The sequence below is a fragment of the Phoxinus phoxinus genome (assembly GCF_949152265.1).
Source record: "Phoxinus phoxinus genome assembly, chromosome: 4".
Taxonomy (NCBI): Eukaryota; Metazoa; Chordata; class Actinopteri; order Cypriniformes; family Leuciscidae; genus Phoxinus; species Phoxinus phoxinus.
The window spans coordinates 39,939,164-39,956,196 of record NC_136879.1 but is presented as its reverse complement, the minus strand read 5'-3'; the positions used below and the strand labels follow the sequence as shown (position 1 = coordinate 39,956,196).

Below are 17,033 nucleotides of genomic sequence, written 5' to 3'. Positions count from 1 at the left end.
ATCACACGAGCGAGTTCATACTGGAGAGAAGCCGTACTACTGTACTCAGTGTGAGAAGAGTTTCAGACATTTATCAGGCCTTCTCACTCACATGAAAAACTGTTGCAAATGATCAACATTCAATTCTACATCAAATACATTCAGGTTAATTCTGCAAGATAACATATTGAGATTGTCTATTTTATTTAATTTGTTAAAATGAATGGAAGACTAGAAAGATTTAAGAGGTGAAGCTTCAAAAGTGTAAATATTTTTTTTGCAGAATCTGTCTAACTTGAATTAGATATATTCATGACATACTTATTTACTAAGTTTACTATTTTGTCTTCTGATAGTACATGCAATTATGAGAAATAAACAGAAAAAACATCTTGTCTTGACAAAAAGCATTTAACTGTGATTGTTTAAACTGAAAACAAGTCTAATATGTGTTTGTGGAAATAGTTTTTCACTGCTGGACTCTAAACATCAGCAGAAAATACAGACCATGAGAGAAATCATGTGTGTTTTGAACTCATTGTTTGATTTGTTCATTATTTATAAGTCAGAAATCATTCACCGCATTTCCACTGTTCAGACCATATCAAATTTAATCACATTTGCTTCTGTTTGTTTGTGGTCACAAGACTGCACAAAACAACTCTCTTTCAGGCTTTTAGTTTAAAACATTTAGAAGAATATTGATACATTTGTATGTTTTTTATTTCACATTTTGTTATTGAGATTGATCATTTGTATACTGTCTCATTATACTGTTTGTTACCTGTTACACTGGGGCAGAAATGCCATTAAAAAAAAGACAAATGTCCCCCAAATTCAAGATATTATATATTTTTTTCCTGTGTTGTTATATTACGAACAACTCAAGCAACATAAAATCTAGAGTGCTGTTTTCCCGAATATCAGCTTGATTGTAAATGTGACATTATGCAACTGCTCCGTGACCAAGTTATTAATGGGTAACTTTAAATTTTAGACAAATAAAGTTTGTCATCAAAAAGATACATTTTTGTTGATAAAAATTGACTAGTAGCAGCCATATAAATTATAGCAAAGTGTTTAAACTGTTATTTCCAATTAGTTAACCTTACTTTAAAAAGCAGGCAAATCGATTGCCTTACTTTCCCTGACTATCTACTAACCCTTAGAATACATTGGTATAATATGCGGCCCCTTTAAGAAATATGACATCGCGCACTGCGCCTGCGCGAGAGAGAGAGAGAGAGAGAGAGAGAGAGAGAGAGAGAGAGAGAGAGAGACGACGACGAGCTGAAACGTTCACCAGTTGAGGCTGAAAGTGACGCTGTTAACGATCGTGAATGAAGGACAAATGTGGAATATTTTCTCTTGATGCCGTTTATTTCCAGTCTGCAGGTGAGAGATTCTCATATTAACATTAACCAGCTCCAGATTACAAACCCTCATATCGTGAATAAGGGTGTATTCACACCAAGTTCGATAATTCACTTGCTTTGGTCCGGACCATAGACTGTAAAAAACAAAACAAATACAATGTTGATTTTTTGTTTGTTTGGTATGGTTCGCTTTCACATAGCTCTTTTTTGCAAGGAACCAAAATTTGTAAACAAAACCACACGTGTGCTAAGGTCGTCCATTCATTGGACATTAATTCTCAAGCAGGGAAAAGCAGGAAGTGCAATAAGTTGTGATTGTCAAAACATTTGGTAACTTAACAGAATTTCTATTAGGTTTAGTGACAACATGTTACAATGTTTAGCTACATGGTAGCGGTAGGCTACAGTTACTGGTAGGCTACTGTATTTATTATTGCTTGACATCTTGATTCAATATCGATTCATTTGGATAATTATTATGTAGGCCTACAGTAAATACATGTTAATTTTTCTCAAGAAAAAAAAAATCTCACTTATGCTGTAAACCAGGGGTGTCCAAACTTTTTTTAGTGTGGGCCAAATACAGAAAAATAAACAAAGGGCGGGGCCACACACTATATTGACACATGAATACTGCGTTTTTACGACCTGGCTTGTTACTCAAGGTCTCAACATAAAAAGGAACAGAAACAAACAGTTTAGGTTTTACAATTTAAAATGAATAAAGAACTGTTTATTATTAAATTAAAAAAGTGTGGTATGAATTAAATACAATGTCAGCTGTGTGTGTTTGCAAAGAGTCAGGTTAATAACTGGAACTGCACTGGTGCAGGTGGCACAGGTGGTCGTAACATAACTCACCTATAATGTGAAAAACATTGCACTCAGTGTACATATCAATGTATAAAAAACATGTGACAATTTTCCTCAGGTTGACATTTATGAAAAAAATACTCTTGTCCTGAAAAACTTTCAGTTTAAAAACTACCTTCAAAAATTTATATTGAACTTTTAGTTTCACAAAAAAATATTTTATTTTAAGGTTAAATGAAAACTCGCGCAAGACACTCGCGCAACAACTAACTCACAGCGCTCGCCCCCGGGGGGAAATGCGTTCATGTGGCAGATCTCTGCGCGGCGCCGCTGTCCATGGCACTAGGTCACACGCGCGCTGCTTTTAGCTTTATTGCTGTTTAATATGAACTGATAATTCTATAATGTGAAGAACATTGCAATCAGTGGGAGCAGTGATGCTGTCCTTTGGATTGAAGGATGGCTGACATGTCAGGAGAAAGTTTGGTGGTTGAGACACGAAGGACTTCACAGAGATGGCTATCGGCCATTCTGGTTCTCAATCTGCTTTTGTTCTGATTTAACAGAGAAAATGTTTGTTCACATATGTATGTTGAGCCGAACAGGCTCATCATTCTTTTTGCCTGGCGTTTCATCAGAGGAATCTTGGCACTATCCAAACTCTGATAGAAGTCAGGGAGGGAGAGAAGCTGATGTTGACTCTTCAGAGAATCATCGCATTGCATTTCAATCAGTTCTAACTGCAGACTCTCTTCCACTTCTTCTGCATCCACCAGGAAGGGGGTCGAGAACAGCTTGATTTGTTTTTCAATGACAGAAAAATCTTGGAAACGCTGGTTGAATTCGGTCACGAGAGATGCAATCACAGACACATATTTCTCCTTTTTAGCAGAAAGGTCGGCATTTGGAAAAGAAGACTTGATTTCAGACAGTGCAGGGAAGTGTGCAACATTAAAGCTTCGTAGTTGTGTCTCAAGCTTTACACGGAAGGCTTTCATGTGCGCATACAGGTGTGGCACCAGCTGCTCTTTGCCTTGTAGGTTCTTGTTCAATGTTTTCAGATGATGAGTAAGATCAACTAAAAATGTCAGGTCGGCCAGCCACAGAGGGTCACTCAGTTCATGAAGAGGTCGGCCCTTCTCTTTCATAAACTGATCGATTTCTGATCTCAGCGAATAAAAGCGCTGCAGCACATAGCCGCGGCTCAGCCAGCGCACCTGAGAGTGGTAGAGTACATCCCCGTATTCAGCATCCACATCAGAAAGGAAAGCTTGAAATTCTCTGTGGTACAGTCCTCTAGCTCGAATTATGTTGACAGTTTTTACAACAGTGTTCATCACATCGGCCAGCTGGACAGTCTTGGCACATAGTGCTTCTTGGTGGATTATACAGTGCATCCTAAAAGCCTCACCTCCGCTCTCTTTTACCTTGGCGCACACCATCGATGCCATTCCGCGATCGCCCGTCATGGCCGGAGCTCCATCCGTTGTTACTCCACAGAGCTTGTCCCATTTAAGCCCCATCTTTTCAACTGCCTCTGACACAGCTTCAAAAATATCTCTACCCGTCGTTGTGCCTTTTAGGCTCATCATATCAAGCAGCTCCTCCGTACAGCTAAAATTATCATCTACTCCCCGCAAAAAAATTAACAGCTGTGCAGTGTCTGTAGCATCTGTACTCTCATCGCATGCTATCGAGTAAAAGTCAAAAGCACCAGCTTTGTCTCTCAGCTGAAGTTTCACGTTAGCTGACAAGTCCTCGATTCTGTGCACCACTGTATTTCTGGATAAGCTCACGTTGTTGAAATCCTGCACTTTCTCCGGGCACATTATTTCTGTGACTTTGATGAGGCACTGCTTTATGAAACCACCGTCTGAGAACGGTTTACCGTGCTGGGCAATAAGTTTAGCGACTTCATAGCTTGCTGTTGTGGCGTTTTCTTGTATTTTATTAGCACGAAAAAAAACTGTTGTTGAGCTTGCAGACTAGCTGTCATTTGCTTGACTTTCTGTGTTCGTTCGGCACCGGTGTACGATGTGTAGCTCTGATGTTTGGTTTCATAGTGCTGACGGACATTATATTCTTTCATCACAGCAACATCTTCATTGCAAATCAAACAGACACACTTTCCGTTGATTTCTTTGAAAAAATATTCATTTTCCCACCGTGTTTGAAATCTTCTGCACTCACTTGCTATTTTTCGTTTCTTGGGTGCTGCCATTTCTGGTGACTCGCGTTAAAAGTTTTTCTAGCGGTAACGGTTGAGTAGCACCGTTTCTGTGGCTGGCTGCCTGGCTCCATCTAGTGTTGAAACTGAGAAGTGCAACAGAGTTGAGCTCAAGCTTCTTGTGTGGGCCATATTAAATTATATTTTCAGAACTTGCCGCGGGCCAATAAAAACTGGGGCCGTAGTTTGGACACCCCTGCTGTAAACAAACAGAGAGCCCTGTCAGCTGGTATTATAGGTTAAAAATAACAACTTAAATGTAATTTTATGCGTTTTTTATTATAATAACAACTATAATATTTTAATGATACAAGTAAAAAATATAATATAGTGGACATATAATTTAAAAAAAACACTCCTCTCTATAGCTAATTTCTCTAGCCTATGGTAATTAAATGGCTTTCTTACCTGTTTTACTGACCTCTTATTGACTTTTATTGACCTCTTAACGCGGCTGAAAAACACTGATTAATCCGAGACAAATGCATTTCGGTAAGTTGTGCTATATCTTTCAACATGCCTATTGTTCATTCGGTTTATTTACCAGTAAAGAAAAGTAAAAGATGATCGGTCACGTGCCGATTGAACTGAGACACTGCTACAGAGATCTGTCACGTCACATTTACAAGCGCCAAAACGGCATTTATTGTTTGAATTTCGTAATAAAATTGACATAATCTGAGAGCTGATAATTTGTTTTATATCAATAGTAACCTGCTCTGTCTTGTCTATTGGTGTCAGTGTTGTCTTTGATCCATTTTAGAAAATGGATGTGTGGCGTGAGAGCGTGTGAAAAGTGTCAATTGCGTGAGAGTTGGCAGCCACTAATGAGCATCATATGACACAATGTCATCTATACGATGTTGTAATTAGGATTTTGAGAAGACGACGATGTGCTGCAAGACGGTCCCGGTGGAGAGAACATGCTCTCATGTGCGCCTATACTGGCATGCTGACAGTGGCACTGCGCAGAAGACGGATTAGGTATAAAGTTTTCATTCATAGAGAGGAGCTATGTTCATACATCCAAATCATGAGATTATTGTTACTGCTAACAAGTGCTGTCAACTAGGGCTGAAACGATTCATCGAGTTACTCGATTAACTCGATTACAAAAATTCCTCGAGGCAAAAACTCTGCCTCGAAGCCTCGTTAAATTCCTATGACGTGCACTATACGGCACGCGCAGGGATGTGATTGTTTCACACGGACCGTTGTTCAAGCGCACCATAGCGCGTGATACATTTTTCATTTAGTTGCCGCGATGGCGGAGAGTAAAGATGTCCATAAACGGCAGAGAATGTCTAAAGTTCAGCATCTCAACCGAAAACATCCACTCCATGCTGTTTCACCAAGCGTCGCTGAAACAAGGTCACGTAGCCTAAGCCTACACATTGATGTTCACTGATTTTAATCCCATACTGTATTTTTAGCGATGTCATGATGCGGTTTGACTAGATATGATGTTTAGCTTTGATGTTTTTTAAGTAGTAAACATATTCACGTTCAATTGCAAGAGAGTTACCCCTCACACACACACGCGCGCGCGCGCATGCACCCTCGTCTCTCTCACGCGCCAGTCAGACCAATTGCGGCAATTAGAGATGCTCCGATCAGCATTTTTGGGGCCGATCACCGATTACCGATCACCAAAATCCTGATCTGCCGATTGCTGATCACAGAATGGCAGTGGAATGGGAATCTTTTATCCATAATCTAGCAGATTTTGCACCATTTGTAGAAATTTAACTACCGATTTTTTTCTGGAACAACCAATTATAAAAAATAAAAAGTCAAATGTAAGACCGTTTTAAGACATTTTAAGATCATTACAGCATTAACTGCATTAACCAGCAAATAACAAATAAAATTAGCATCAATATGCACTTTTTGTTTACATAAGCATTAAAATAATAACATCAATTATGGCTAGATTTTAAAAGAGTGTCTTGCAACATGTTATCTACTAACATGTACAAGTGCAAATAAAGTTTTGACAAAAAAAGGTTTTATAAAAAGATAAACCTCATATTTCAGCCTTTAAATAATTTTCTTATAAAAAAGAATGAGTCAAAAAAAGATCAATTACTGACATTTACAATGCACATTAGCTTATAGGCTATGTTATTATTAATAGTACGGCCCCTTGGCGAGCTCCCTCCAGTCAGGCTACGAGCTACTGGCCGCGCGCGAGCGCCGTGTTGGAGACCCCTGCTCTACAGCTCCGCTTTGTAGGCTACGACTACTTTTTTGCTACTTTGTAATGACTCTCTGCGGCCAGCGTTTCTGGAAATGACTTTTTAAAAACTTCCAGACGGGAGAAGAACTCATGTTGCCACTGGCAAGCTCCGGTCTGCTGTTGTGTGCCCGTGCGCCACGCATGCAGGTGGAAAAAAGTCGCGCGAGTAATTTACGTCACGTGATCTGCTTTTTTGATCTGCGCTTTTGGGGTTCGCCGATCAAGCTATTTTTATGATCTACATCTACTTTTATTTTTATGCCGATCATGATCGGCAGCCGATCAATCAATTATTGCCTTTTCGGCTTCCTCCAAGCGCTCTGGTGTCAAGCTGGATTTTCCAAGTGTGGCTTTGAATTTTTTAAGCTCCTTTTCCACATTTTCATTCTGCTTGACCACATATTCTTTTCTCTTTCGGCTCAAAAGTAAAAGTCTTTCTTTCAACTCCAACAACCAGGCCACTGATGTTTTAAGCTTTCTCCAGGATGAAAAATAGTGAACGACCTGACTGAGGGGATTGTCACTGTGTATTGTAACAACATTCACTTTAAGTTCTTTTTTCACCTCTGCATCATCAGATGGAATGGAGGAGGAGTCCAAGTCGGGTTTTGGCCATTTGGTGGGAGGTAAGTGCAAAAAGTCTGGTCCTTTTAGCCGTTTTCCTTCCACAAACTCCTGAGCTCTTAGTCCTCGAGATGCTTCATCTGCAGGATTATCTTTGGTGTTTACATACCTCCACTGATCTTTGTCTGTGGCTTCTCTTATGGTGCCGACACGATTGGCAACATATGTGTGAAAGCGCTTTGTTTCATTGAAGATGTACTTGAGAACAGTAGTGCTATCGGTCCAAAAAAATGACCTTTGCAATGGCAACTGTAGCTCCTTCAACAGCATTGCATTCACTCGAACAGCAAGCACGGCTGCAGCAAGCTCCAGGCGTGGGATGGTTAGTTGCTTTAGAGGAGCAACACGAGCCTTGCCCGTGATGAATGAAACATGCACATTGTCAGTGCTCTCCAATCTCAAGTATGAAACAGTGCCATATCCTGTTTGACTGGCATCTGAAAAATGATGCAGTTCTGCTTTCACTAGTGTTCCAAAGTTCTTGGGTTTGATGCACCGTTCCACTTTAAATCCACTCATTTGCTGAAGTTCAGAGAGCCACTCAGACCAATGTCTGGAGACGGCACTGGGGACTGGCTCATCCCATTTGAGGTTCATTCTGCACAGCTCCTGTAACAAAATCTTGGCGGGAATTATAAAAGGAGACAGAAAACCCAGCGGGTCATAAAGAGAGCTCACCACAGAGAGGATGCCCCTCCTGGTGTGTGGACGTTCCTGCACTGCAGTCCTGAAGCTGAACGTATCTCCTTGAACACACCATTGCATCCCCAGAGCTCTTTCCACAGGGAGTTGGTCCCTGTCCAAATCCATGTTCTCCAAACACACTGCTCTGATGTTGCTGGGAATAAGTACAAACACATTTGGGCTATTTGTGACCCACTTTTGGAGATGGAAGCCGCCTCTTTTACAGAGAGATGTTAGTCCATGTATAAGCTTCACTGCATCTTCCTCTGTCACAGTGGACTTAAGACAGCCATCCACATAGAAATTTGTTTTGATTGTGCTGAGGACATCGGGTGAGTATTGCAGTGCATTATCCTCAGCAGTTCTTCTCAGTGCATAGTTTGAGCAGCTTGGAGAGGATACAGCTCCAAACAAATGCACGCACATCCTGTATTCCTCTGGCTCCGTTGTAGTGTCTCCATTGGGCCACCATAAAAAGCGCAGGAAGTTAACGTGCTTATATGGGACCCGGACCTGATGGAACATGGCGTTGATATCAGCCATAACAGCGATGGGCTCTTCTCTAAACCGGAGGAGGACACCAATTAGCGTGTTAGTAAAGTCTGGGCCCTGCAGGAGCTGGCTGTTTAATGATGTACCTTTGTAAGTACAGCCACAATCGAACACAACACGCAACTTTCCTTTGGTTGGATGATGTACACCATGGTGGGGAATGTACCACACCTTTCCTTGTTTTGGAGTGGGCTCATTTGTGGGAACCTTTTCTGCATATCCTTGCTCCAACATGTTGTTGAGGAAATCAATATATTCAGCTTTGAATGAAATATCTCTATTAAATCTCCTCTTCAGGCTTTGGAGTCTTTGTAATGCAATGCAGCGATTATTTGGCAAAACAGGATCTTCAACTCTGAAAGGTAAGTCAATACAATAATGTTCATTGATAAGCACTGTTGTATCCTTCACAATTTTCATGAATTTAATGTCTTCTCTTGACATCTCAAGTTGTTCATCATTTGTTCTTTCAGTAAAGTCATGATTATACTGCTGCATCAACATATTTTCCAAGTGCTCCACAGATATGTGGTTAGCAGTTACAACAGCGCATCCTGATTTGACACCAGCACCTCCAGAGTCTCCAGCACAAAGAGGCCCGTTTATGACCCAGCTAACTCTGGTCCTCACTGCATACGGTCCACCAAATTGACTGTTTATTAGTTCCCATGGCTCCAAAACTTTGGAAGAGTCAGTTCCAATGAGCAAGTCCACATCTGCATCTACTTCCTGTAGCCTAATGCTGCTCAAATACGCCCATTTGGCAACATCATCCTGACACGGCACATTAACTTTAGATACAGGCATTTTTGTTTGTGTCAGAACAGATGGCAGCTCAATAAAGTCCTCGGTGTCAAAACCAGACACCTCCAGACCAGTTATCACGGTAGTATTAATGGTTTTAGTCTGCCCCATTGTCCTCAGTAGTATATTACAGGTTTTGCCTGATACTCCCAGCCGTTCAGCCATACTTGTAGTGCAGAAGGTGCATGCCCAAAATGGCTTTTCTTTTCTTTTCATCTGGCTCTATCCCTCTAGAAGACAGTTTGTCTCCAAGAAACGTTATTTCTTGCACACCAAATTGGCATTTAGCACGGTTTAACTTTAGTCCATTCTCACGCACCCTTTGGAGCACTTTTGTCAGTCTTTCATTGTGCTCACATAGCGTAGACCCCCAGATCATCACATCATCTACATAGCAACGAACCCCTTCTAGACCCTCTAGCATGTTGTCCATTGCTCTATGATATATTTCAGATGCCGAGATAATGCCAAACGGCATTCTCAGGAATCTGTACCTCCCAAAAGGTGTATTAAATGTGCAGAATCTTGAGCTCTCTTCGTCCAGCTTGATTTGCCAGAAACCCTGTGCTGCATCTAGCTTGGAGAAATACTTAGCTCCTGCCATCTCACTTGTGATTTCCTCCCTTTTTGGTATTTGGTAGTGCTCACGTTTTATGTTTTGATTTAAGTCTCCTGGATCCATGCATATTCTCAGTTCTTTTCTTGCATTCTTTTTGTCAACGCATACCATTGATTTTACCCACTCAGTCGGTTCTTCTACTTTCGTGATGACTTTTAACTGACACATCCTTTCCAGTTCCTTTTTAAGGCGCTCCCGAAGTGGAGCTGGAACTCGCCTTGAAGCATGGATCAATGGAGTTGCATCCTCTTTGAGTTTGATTTTGTATGTGCATGGAAGGCATCCTAGTCCTTTAAAAACGTCAGAGTAACGATGCACAATGGACTCAACTGTTCCTGTGTGAGCATTTACTGCCTCTGAGCAGTTGATGTGGTATACTCTTCTTACCAGATTCAACTTCTTTGAAGAAACACCACCGATCAGTGACTCTCTGCCCTCAGGTACGACAAAGAACAGTACATTGTGGATTTTTTCCTTCACTTTTACTTTTAGTCTGCACTGGCCTTTGCTTTCTATGTCTTTTCCGTTGTAATCTTTCAGTTGCACTGGTTTCTTGGTTATTTTATGGCGCTTTTCCACTGCATGGTACGGCTCAGTTCGGCTCGGTACGGTTCGTCTCGGCGCGGAACGGTTCGGCTCGCTTCGCTTTTCCACTGCGTGGTACGACTCGACTCGGTACGGCACGGTTCGGTTTGCTTTAGATCGGTTGCTTTTCCACTGCAGTTAGTACCGCTTCAAAGTGGGTGGGACTGATCGTTAATAGTTGTCGCCTCTAATTTGTCCCTACACTGTTTGTAGGTCCGGCGGCAATCAACGAGAGGAACGTCTGCACCTCGTCCACTGACCACGATTCAGCCATTTCTTTTTTGATTTTTTTTTTAAACTTATTTTGTCAAGTAAATACTCTAAAAACAGGTGCGACTGCGTTGGCTGTTGTCTGGCTATTTAAATCTAGCGGGTTTAGTGTCTCGTATCGCAAATACAATGACGCTGAAGTGACTGACCAATCAGTGATCTGCAGTGTTTTCACGTCACGTTTAGTATCGGTACGGTACGCTTGGAACCTCAACAGAGGTGGTACCATTTAAAGCGAGCCGTACCGTACCGTACTATGCAGTGGAAATGCGCCATAAGTGAGCCGTACCGAACCGAGCCGTACCGTACCATGCAGTGGAAAAGCGCCATTAGGTTTTTCTTTCATGGCTTTAATTTCTGAAGAATTCACCTTTTCCTCAGAGAAAGAAGATTGCAACTCAGATGACGAACGGCTGCATTTTCAAGAGCGAATTGATCCCGCCGAGGGTACAAGTTCGGAGTAAGTTGTTTATGCTAAAAATACTGCCTTTTGCGTAATATAGCTTATTTGCGAATATCTGCTTGGGTGTAAATATGATTTAGTGCAAATATATTTCAGCCTCCGGTAAAATGTGATACTGTCTAAGTACTAGACAGTAGACATTATATTTTTATATACAAATGTTCGGCTTTGGTTAGCCTATGACACTTATCTTGCTAAAATATTGCCTTATGCACATATAATTGTGAATACAGGTGTAAATGTTTGAAATGCTCTAAATGCGTGCGGTCTATATGGCCCATCAACAGATACTCGCGGTGACGCGGTCTATGGCCCATAGATTGATATTTCTCCGTCCTATGGCCCATCAACAGATATATATATGCATTACTATATGTTTATATATGTAGCACTGTGGTCTTGTGAGGCACAACATTTAGTTCCTCCACATTGAGGAATTACAATAAAACAAATTGAAAAACAAAACCTTTGAATCTCCTCTCATTCTTTCTTCAGGGCATTAGCCATTGGGGGAGTGTCTATTGTCTGCCCTCATTCATATTCATGGCCATCAACACGCCTACGCATACAGCAATGCTGACACAAAAACTGACTTGCAAAGTTTAAATCATTATTGTTTTGTGAAAGAGTGATCAGAATGATTTTCACATCATTTTGTAGTGAAAATTCTAGCCTACAAGAATGGTAACTCAAAAGTCTTGTGCCAAACTATTCAGTACAATTTTCCCCCCAAAACTTACTAACCACGCATAATTTTTTTTTTTCTATAAAATGCAAACATGTAACTTCCATTTTGCTCACATATTATTGTAGCAGAGTTTGTGCTGAATACAGCAGAATTATGAGTTGGCCAAAGGTATGTTGTAAGTTGCTGAAATAAGCACAAATGTCAGGCCATGTCAAAACATCTCAAGGGCTCCAAAAACCCCTCAGACCCCAGAGGGTTAATGTGCCACTTTACAGAAGATCTCCGGCATCACCGTAATGAATTATGTGAAAACAGGGAACTTTTGGAGACAAAAGCCCTATTCGCACTGGATTAGTATTATCTGGTGATTTAGAAATTACCCCGTGCGAATAGAGGGTTTTCAGCAGCTCATTTAAATATGATGACTCAGTTATTTGCCTCAGACTTTGGAAAAGTATTAAACAAGCCTTGTTTTAAATGCTACTAATATAAACCACATTGAAATATCCTATATTTCTAAAAGTTGTTAAAACAAATGTTCACAATTTAAATGCAATGAAAGTAATTCAGTTGTTTCTTTTCTTTTACACATTTTTCTCCCACAATAATTCACCAATAAATACTGGAAATATTAATTTGAGTGTGTTTTTGGCACTCTGAGTGGGATGTTGTATGCAATAGTTTTGATAAAGGGAAACAAGATACATTTCTAGTTATGCTTCAGACATTCTTTAAACACAATAAGTATCCACTGTTTGAAAAGTTATACCAATATTTAGTTTTCAACCATTGGAAATGGGGTAAAATTCAACAATTTGAACATTGGGACCTGCCAATCTCAAAATAATGATTTGCCATCTATCTAAAGTTTGTACACCCCTCTGCAAAATACTGGATAACTCAGTAAATATAAATCCATCACATTTATGTTTGGCTTTCTTCAGAAAAAATATTAACAATATAAACATTTCTAAAAAGTTTTTCTTTTGATATGGATGACCCTATAGATCTGTTTTATATGATGATAATATACAAGTTAGTCAAAACACTATTTATAACAGCAAATATATTCACTTAACTATCAAATAATTAAATTAGTTCAGTAAAATTCAGTAACTTTCAGATTCCAGATCTGGTCCTGTGGGCGTCAGTATCACACAAAGTAGAGTGGATTTTTGTCATCTTGTTAGATTTCAAAATAGTTTGATTGAACAATTGAACCTCTGCCCTGTTTCATTCTTATAATATCCTGGGTTACATAAAAATGACCAACTTAGAGCTGTTTTATACACTTCTAATATGTAACCATCAAAATGCTCTATATTTGAACAGTGATCACAGTTCACACCTGCAGTGAAGCTCCTCCCACGACAATTCACCAATAAATACTGGGAATATTCCCATCATCCTACAAGAGAAGGACAAACTCCAGGAGTAGCAGCTGAAATCTGTGTGACTGTTAAAGATGGAGTTTATTAAAGAGGAGATTGAAGACATGAGTGATCCAGAACCATCCAGAATAAAACATGAAGATACTGAGGAACAAATAGGTTGGTGTCCATTCTTGATTCTTCAATGTTGACTGCTTTGGTGACTGTGAAATAATAAGTAGTATGTTAATGATATATGATGTAGAAATTAATCTAAATTATCCTAACCATGTATATAGCAATGTGTCAAATACATTTTAATTATTCAAATAAATGAGAATGATTTAACAAACCTTCAACATCAAAGATCTGATACTTTATACTCACACAGACAGAAACCTATTCTCTTGTTGTCTGCTTGTGTTCACTTGAATTTTCCTTGAAATGATCCTCCTTAAACTGATTATAACTACTTGATATGTTCATTTTAGATCAGATGGAAATACCAGAGCAAAGAGAAGAACTGAACGAAGTAAAGAAACACTGTGACTTCAAAACTCAAGGAACAAAAGCCAAAAAGCTGCACTCCTGCTCACAGTGTGGAAAGAGTTTCAGACAAAAAGGAAACCTTAACAGACACATGAGAATTCACACTGGAGAGAAACCTTATCCATGCACTCAGTGTGAGAAGAGTTTCAAATCTTCATCCGCACTCAAGTATCATCTGCACATTCACTCTGGAGAAAAGCCATTTAACTGTGATCAGTGTGGTAAAGATTTTATTTCATCATCTAATCTAAAAACACACATGAAAGTTCATTCAGACGAGAAGCCTTGTGTGTGTTCTCTCTGTGGAAAGAGTTTTTCACGACTGGATCAATTTAAACTGCACCAGAAAACACATGATGAAGTGAGAGATCATGTGTGTTGTGACTGTGGGAAGAGCTTTTCTACAGCTGAGCAACTGAAACTGCACCAAAGAATTCATACTGGAGAAAAACCTTACAAGTGTTCATATTGTGACAAGAGTTTCAATCAGTCTGGACACCTGAAATCACACGAGCGAGTTCACACTGGAGAGAAGCCGTACGACTGTACTCAGTGTGAGAAGAGTTTCAAAGATTCAACAGGTTTGAGACAACATCTGCGCATTCACTCTGGAGAAAAAAAGAAGCCTTATGTGTGTTCTCTCTGTGGAAAGAGTTTTTCAAGGCTGGACGGTTTTAAACTGCACCAGAAAACACACAATGAAGTGAGAGATTATATGTGCTTTGACTGTGGGAAGAGCTTTACAACAGCTGCGAGTCTGAAACTGCACCAGAGAATTCATACTGGAGAAAAACCTTACAAGTGCTCATATTGTGACAAGAGTTTCACTCAGTCTGGATCTCTGAAATCACACGAGCGAGTTCACACTGGAGAGAAGCCGTACTACTGTACTCAGTGTGAGAAGAGTTTCAGACATTCATCAGGCCTTCTCACTCACATGAAAAACTGTTGCAAGTGATCAACATTCAATTCTATATCAAATACATTCAGGTTAATTCTGCAAGATAACATATTGAGATTGTCTATTTTGTTTAATTTGTTAAAATGAATGGAAGACTAGAAAGATTTTAAGAGGTGAACCTTCAAAAATGTAAAAGATTTTGCACAAAAAATAGTCTAACTTGAATTAGATATATTCATGTAATACTTATTTACTAAGTTTACTATTTTGTCTTCTGATAGTACATGCAATTATGAGAAATAAAGAGAGAAAATATCTTGTCTTGACAAAAAGCGTTTAACTGAGATTGTTTAAACTGAAAACAAGTCTAATATGTGTTTGTGGAAATAGTTTTTCACTGCTGGACTCTAAACATCAGCAGAAAATACAGACCATGAGAGAAATCATGTGTGTTTTGGACACAGCCGGACACTCATTGGTCTAGACTGACTCTGTCCAGTAGTGGCTTCACTTTTTCCTGTTTGCATTCGTTTAATGTGTTCATTATTTATCAGTCAGAAATCATTCACCACATTTCCACTGTTCAGACCATATCAAATTCAATCACATTTTCTCCTGTTTGTTTGTGGTCACAAGACTGCACAAAACAACTCTCTTTCAGGCTTTTAGTTCAAAACATTTAGAAGAATATTGATAAATTTGTATGTTTTTTTATTTCACATTTTGTTATTGAGATTGATCATTTGTATACTGTCTCACTATACTGTTTGTTACCTGTTACACTGGGGCAGAAATGCCATTAAAAATAAGACAAATGCCCCCAAATTCAAGATATTGGGTTAAAAATATTTAATTTTCCTGTGTTGTTATATTAGAAACAACTCAAGCAACATAAAATCTAGAGTGCTGTTTTCCCGAATATCAGCTTGATTGTAAATGTGACATTGCAACTGCTCCGTGACCAAGTTATTAATGGGTAACTTTAAATTTTAGACAAATAAAGTTTGTCATCAAAAAGATACATTTTGTTGATCATGATTGACTAGTACTAACCCTTAGAATACATTGGTATAATATGCGGCCCCTTTAAGAAATATGACATCGCGCACTGCGCCTGCGCAAAAGAGAAGCGAGAGAGAGAGAGAGAGAGAGAGAGAGAGAGAGGAGAGAGAGAGAGAGGAGAGAGAGAGAGAGAGAGAGAGAGAGAGAGAGAGAGAGAGAGAGAGAGAGAGAGAGAGAGAGAGAGAGAGAGAGAGAGACGAGCTGAAACGTTCACCAGCCGTTTATTTCCAGTCTGCAGGTGAGAGATGTTCTCAGATTAACATTAACCAGCTCCAGATTACAAGCCCTCATATCGTGAATAAGGGTGTATTCACACCAGGAAAGTCCGATAATTCACTTGCTTTAGTCCGGACCATAGACTGTAAAAAACAAAACAAATACAATGTTGATTTTTGTTTGTTTGGTACGAGCTAAGGTCGTCCATTCATTGGACATGAATTCTCAAGCAGGGAAAAGCAGGAAGTGCAATAAGTTGTGATTGTCAAAACTAGGGATCGACCGATATGGCTTTTTTAGTGCCGATACCGATTTTTTTTCATCAGCCTCAGCCGATGGCCGATATGGGCTGCCGATTTTCTTGAGCCGATATTTGGAGCCGATACTGCTTTTGCTCCCTCAATTTACATCATAAAATTGACACAATTATCATGATGATAACAAATGTTACAAGTCTCAATTTAAAAAAGGAACATTTATTGAACTTTAAAAAACTATTTAACAAATAGTAAAAACAGTTGAGGGTAACCTGTGCTAACCCTAACAATAAAAAAAAAAAAGAGTTCAGTGCTGAAAATACTTATTTAAGCATAATTAAAAAATGAGTAATAGCTAAATTTGTTACTGTAGCCTATTGTTTATTAATCTTTGTTAATAAAAATACAGCTGTTCATTTGTTCATGTTATCCATAGTGCATTAGGCTAACTAATGTTAACAAATACAACTTTTGATTTAATAAGGCTACTATAAATGGTGAAATTAACATTAACAAAGATTAATAAATGCTGTAGAAGTGCAGTTTAATAATAACTAATGTAGTTAACTAGAGTTTAATAAATTTAACTTTATTGTAAAGTATTTGTCATAGCCTACACTGATTCAGACGTCTGGTGAGTTCAGTGTTGGATAGATCAGTTGTTTTTTTAACCATTCATAAAAAGGAATCGGTTTAAAGGAGTCATTAGTGCGGGAATCGGAGGAGTCATTAGCGGACGTGTACGCGTTGTGTGA

The 17,033-nt window shown here is 39.3% G+C and overlaps 1 protein-coding gene across 4 annotated transcripts; it reads left to right on the top strand.

Annotated features, from left to right (window-relative positions):
- The first annotated feature begins 1,209 nt into the window (after window positions 1-1,209).
- Window positions 1,210-16,833, top strand: LOC306997104 (uncharacterized protein). Of its 4 annotated transcripts, XM_079610190.1 has the most exons (4): window positions 1,215-1,374; window positions 11,154-11,232; window positions 13,256-13,473; window positions 13,785-16,833. In XM_079610190.1, the coding sequence occupies exons 3-4, from the start codon at window positions 13,389-13,391 to the stop codon at window positions 14,798-14,800; spliced, it is 1,101 nt and encodes a 366-aa protein (XP_079466316.1). In that variant the 5' UTR covers window positions 1,215-1,374; window positions 11,154-11,232; window positions 13,256-13,388; the 3' UTR covers window positions 14,801-16,833. The 4 variants fall into 4 exon arrangements, with proteins under 4 accessions (XP_079466314.1, XP_079466316.1, XP_079466315.1 ...); XM_079610188.1 differs by lacking the exon at window positions 11,154-11,232 and having other exon boundaries at window positions 1,210-1,374; XM_079610189.1 differs by lacking the exon at window positions 11,154-11,232 and having other exon boundaries at window positions 1,223-1,374; window positions 13,047-13,473.
- The last annotated feature ends 200 nt before the right edge of the window (window positions 16,834-17,033 follow it).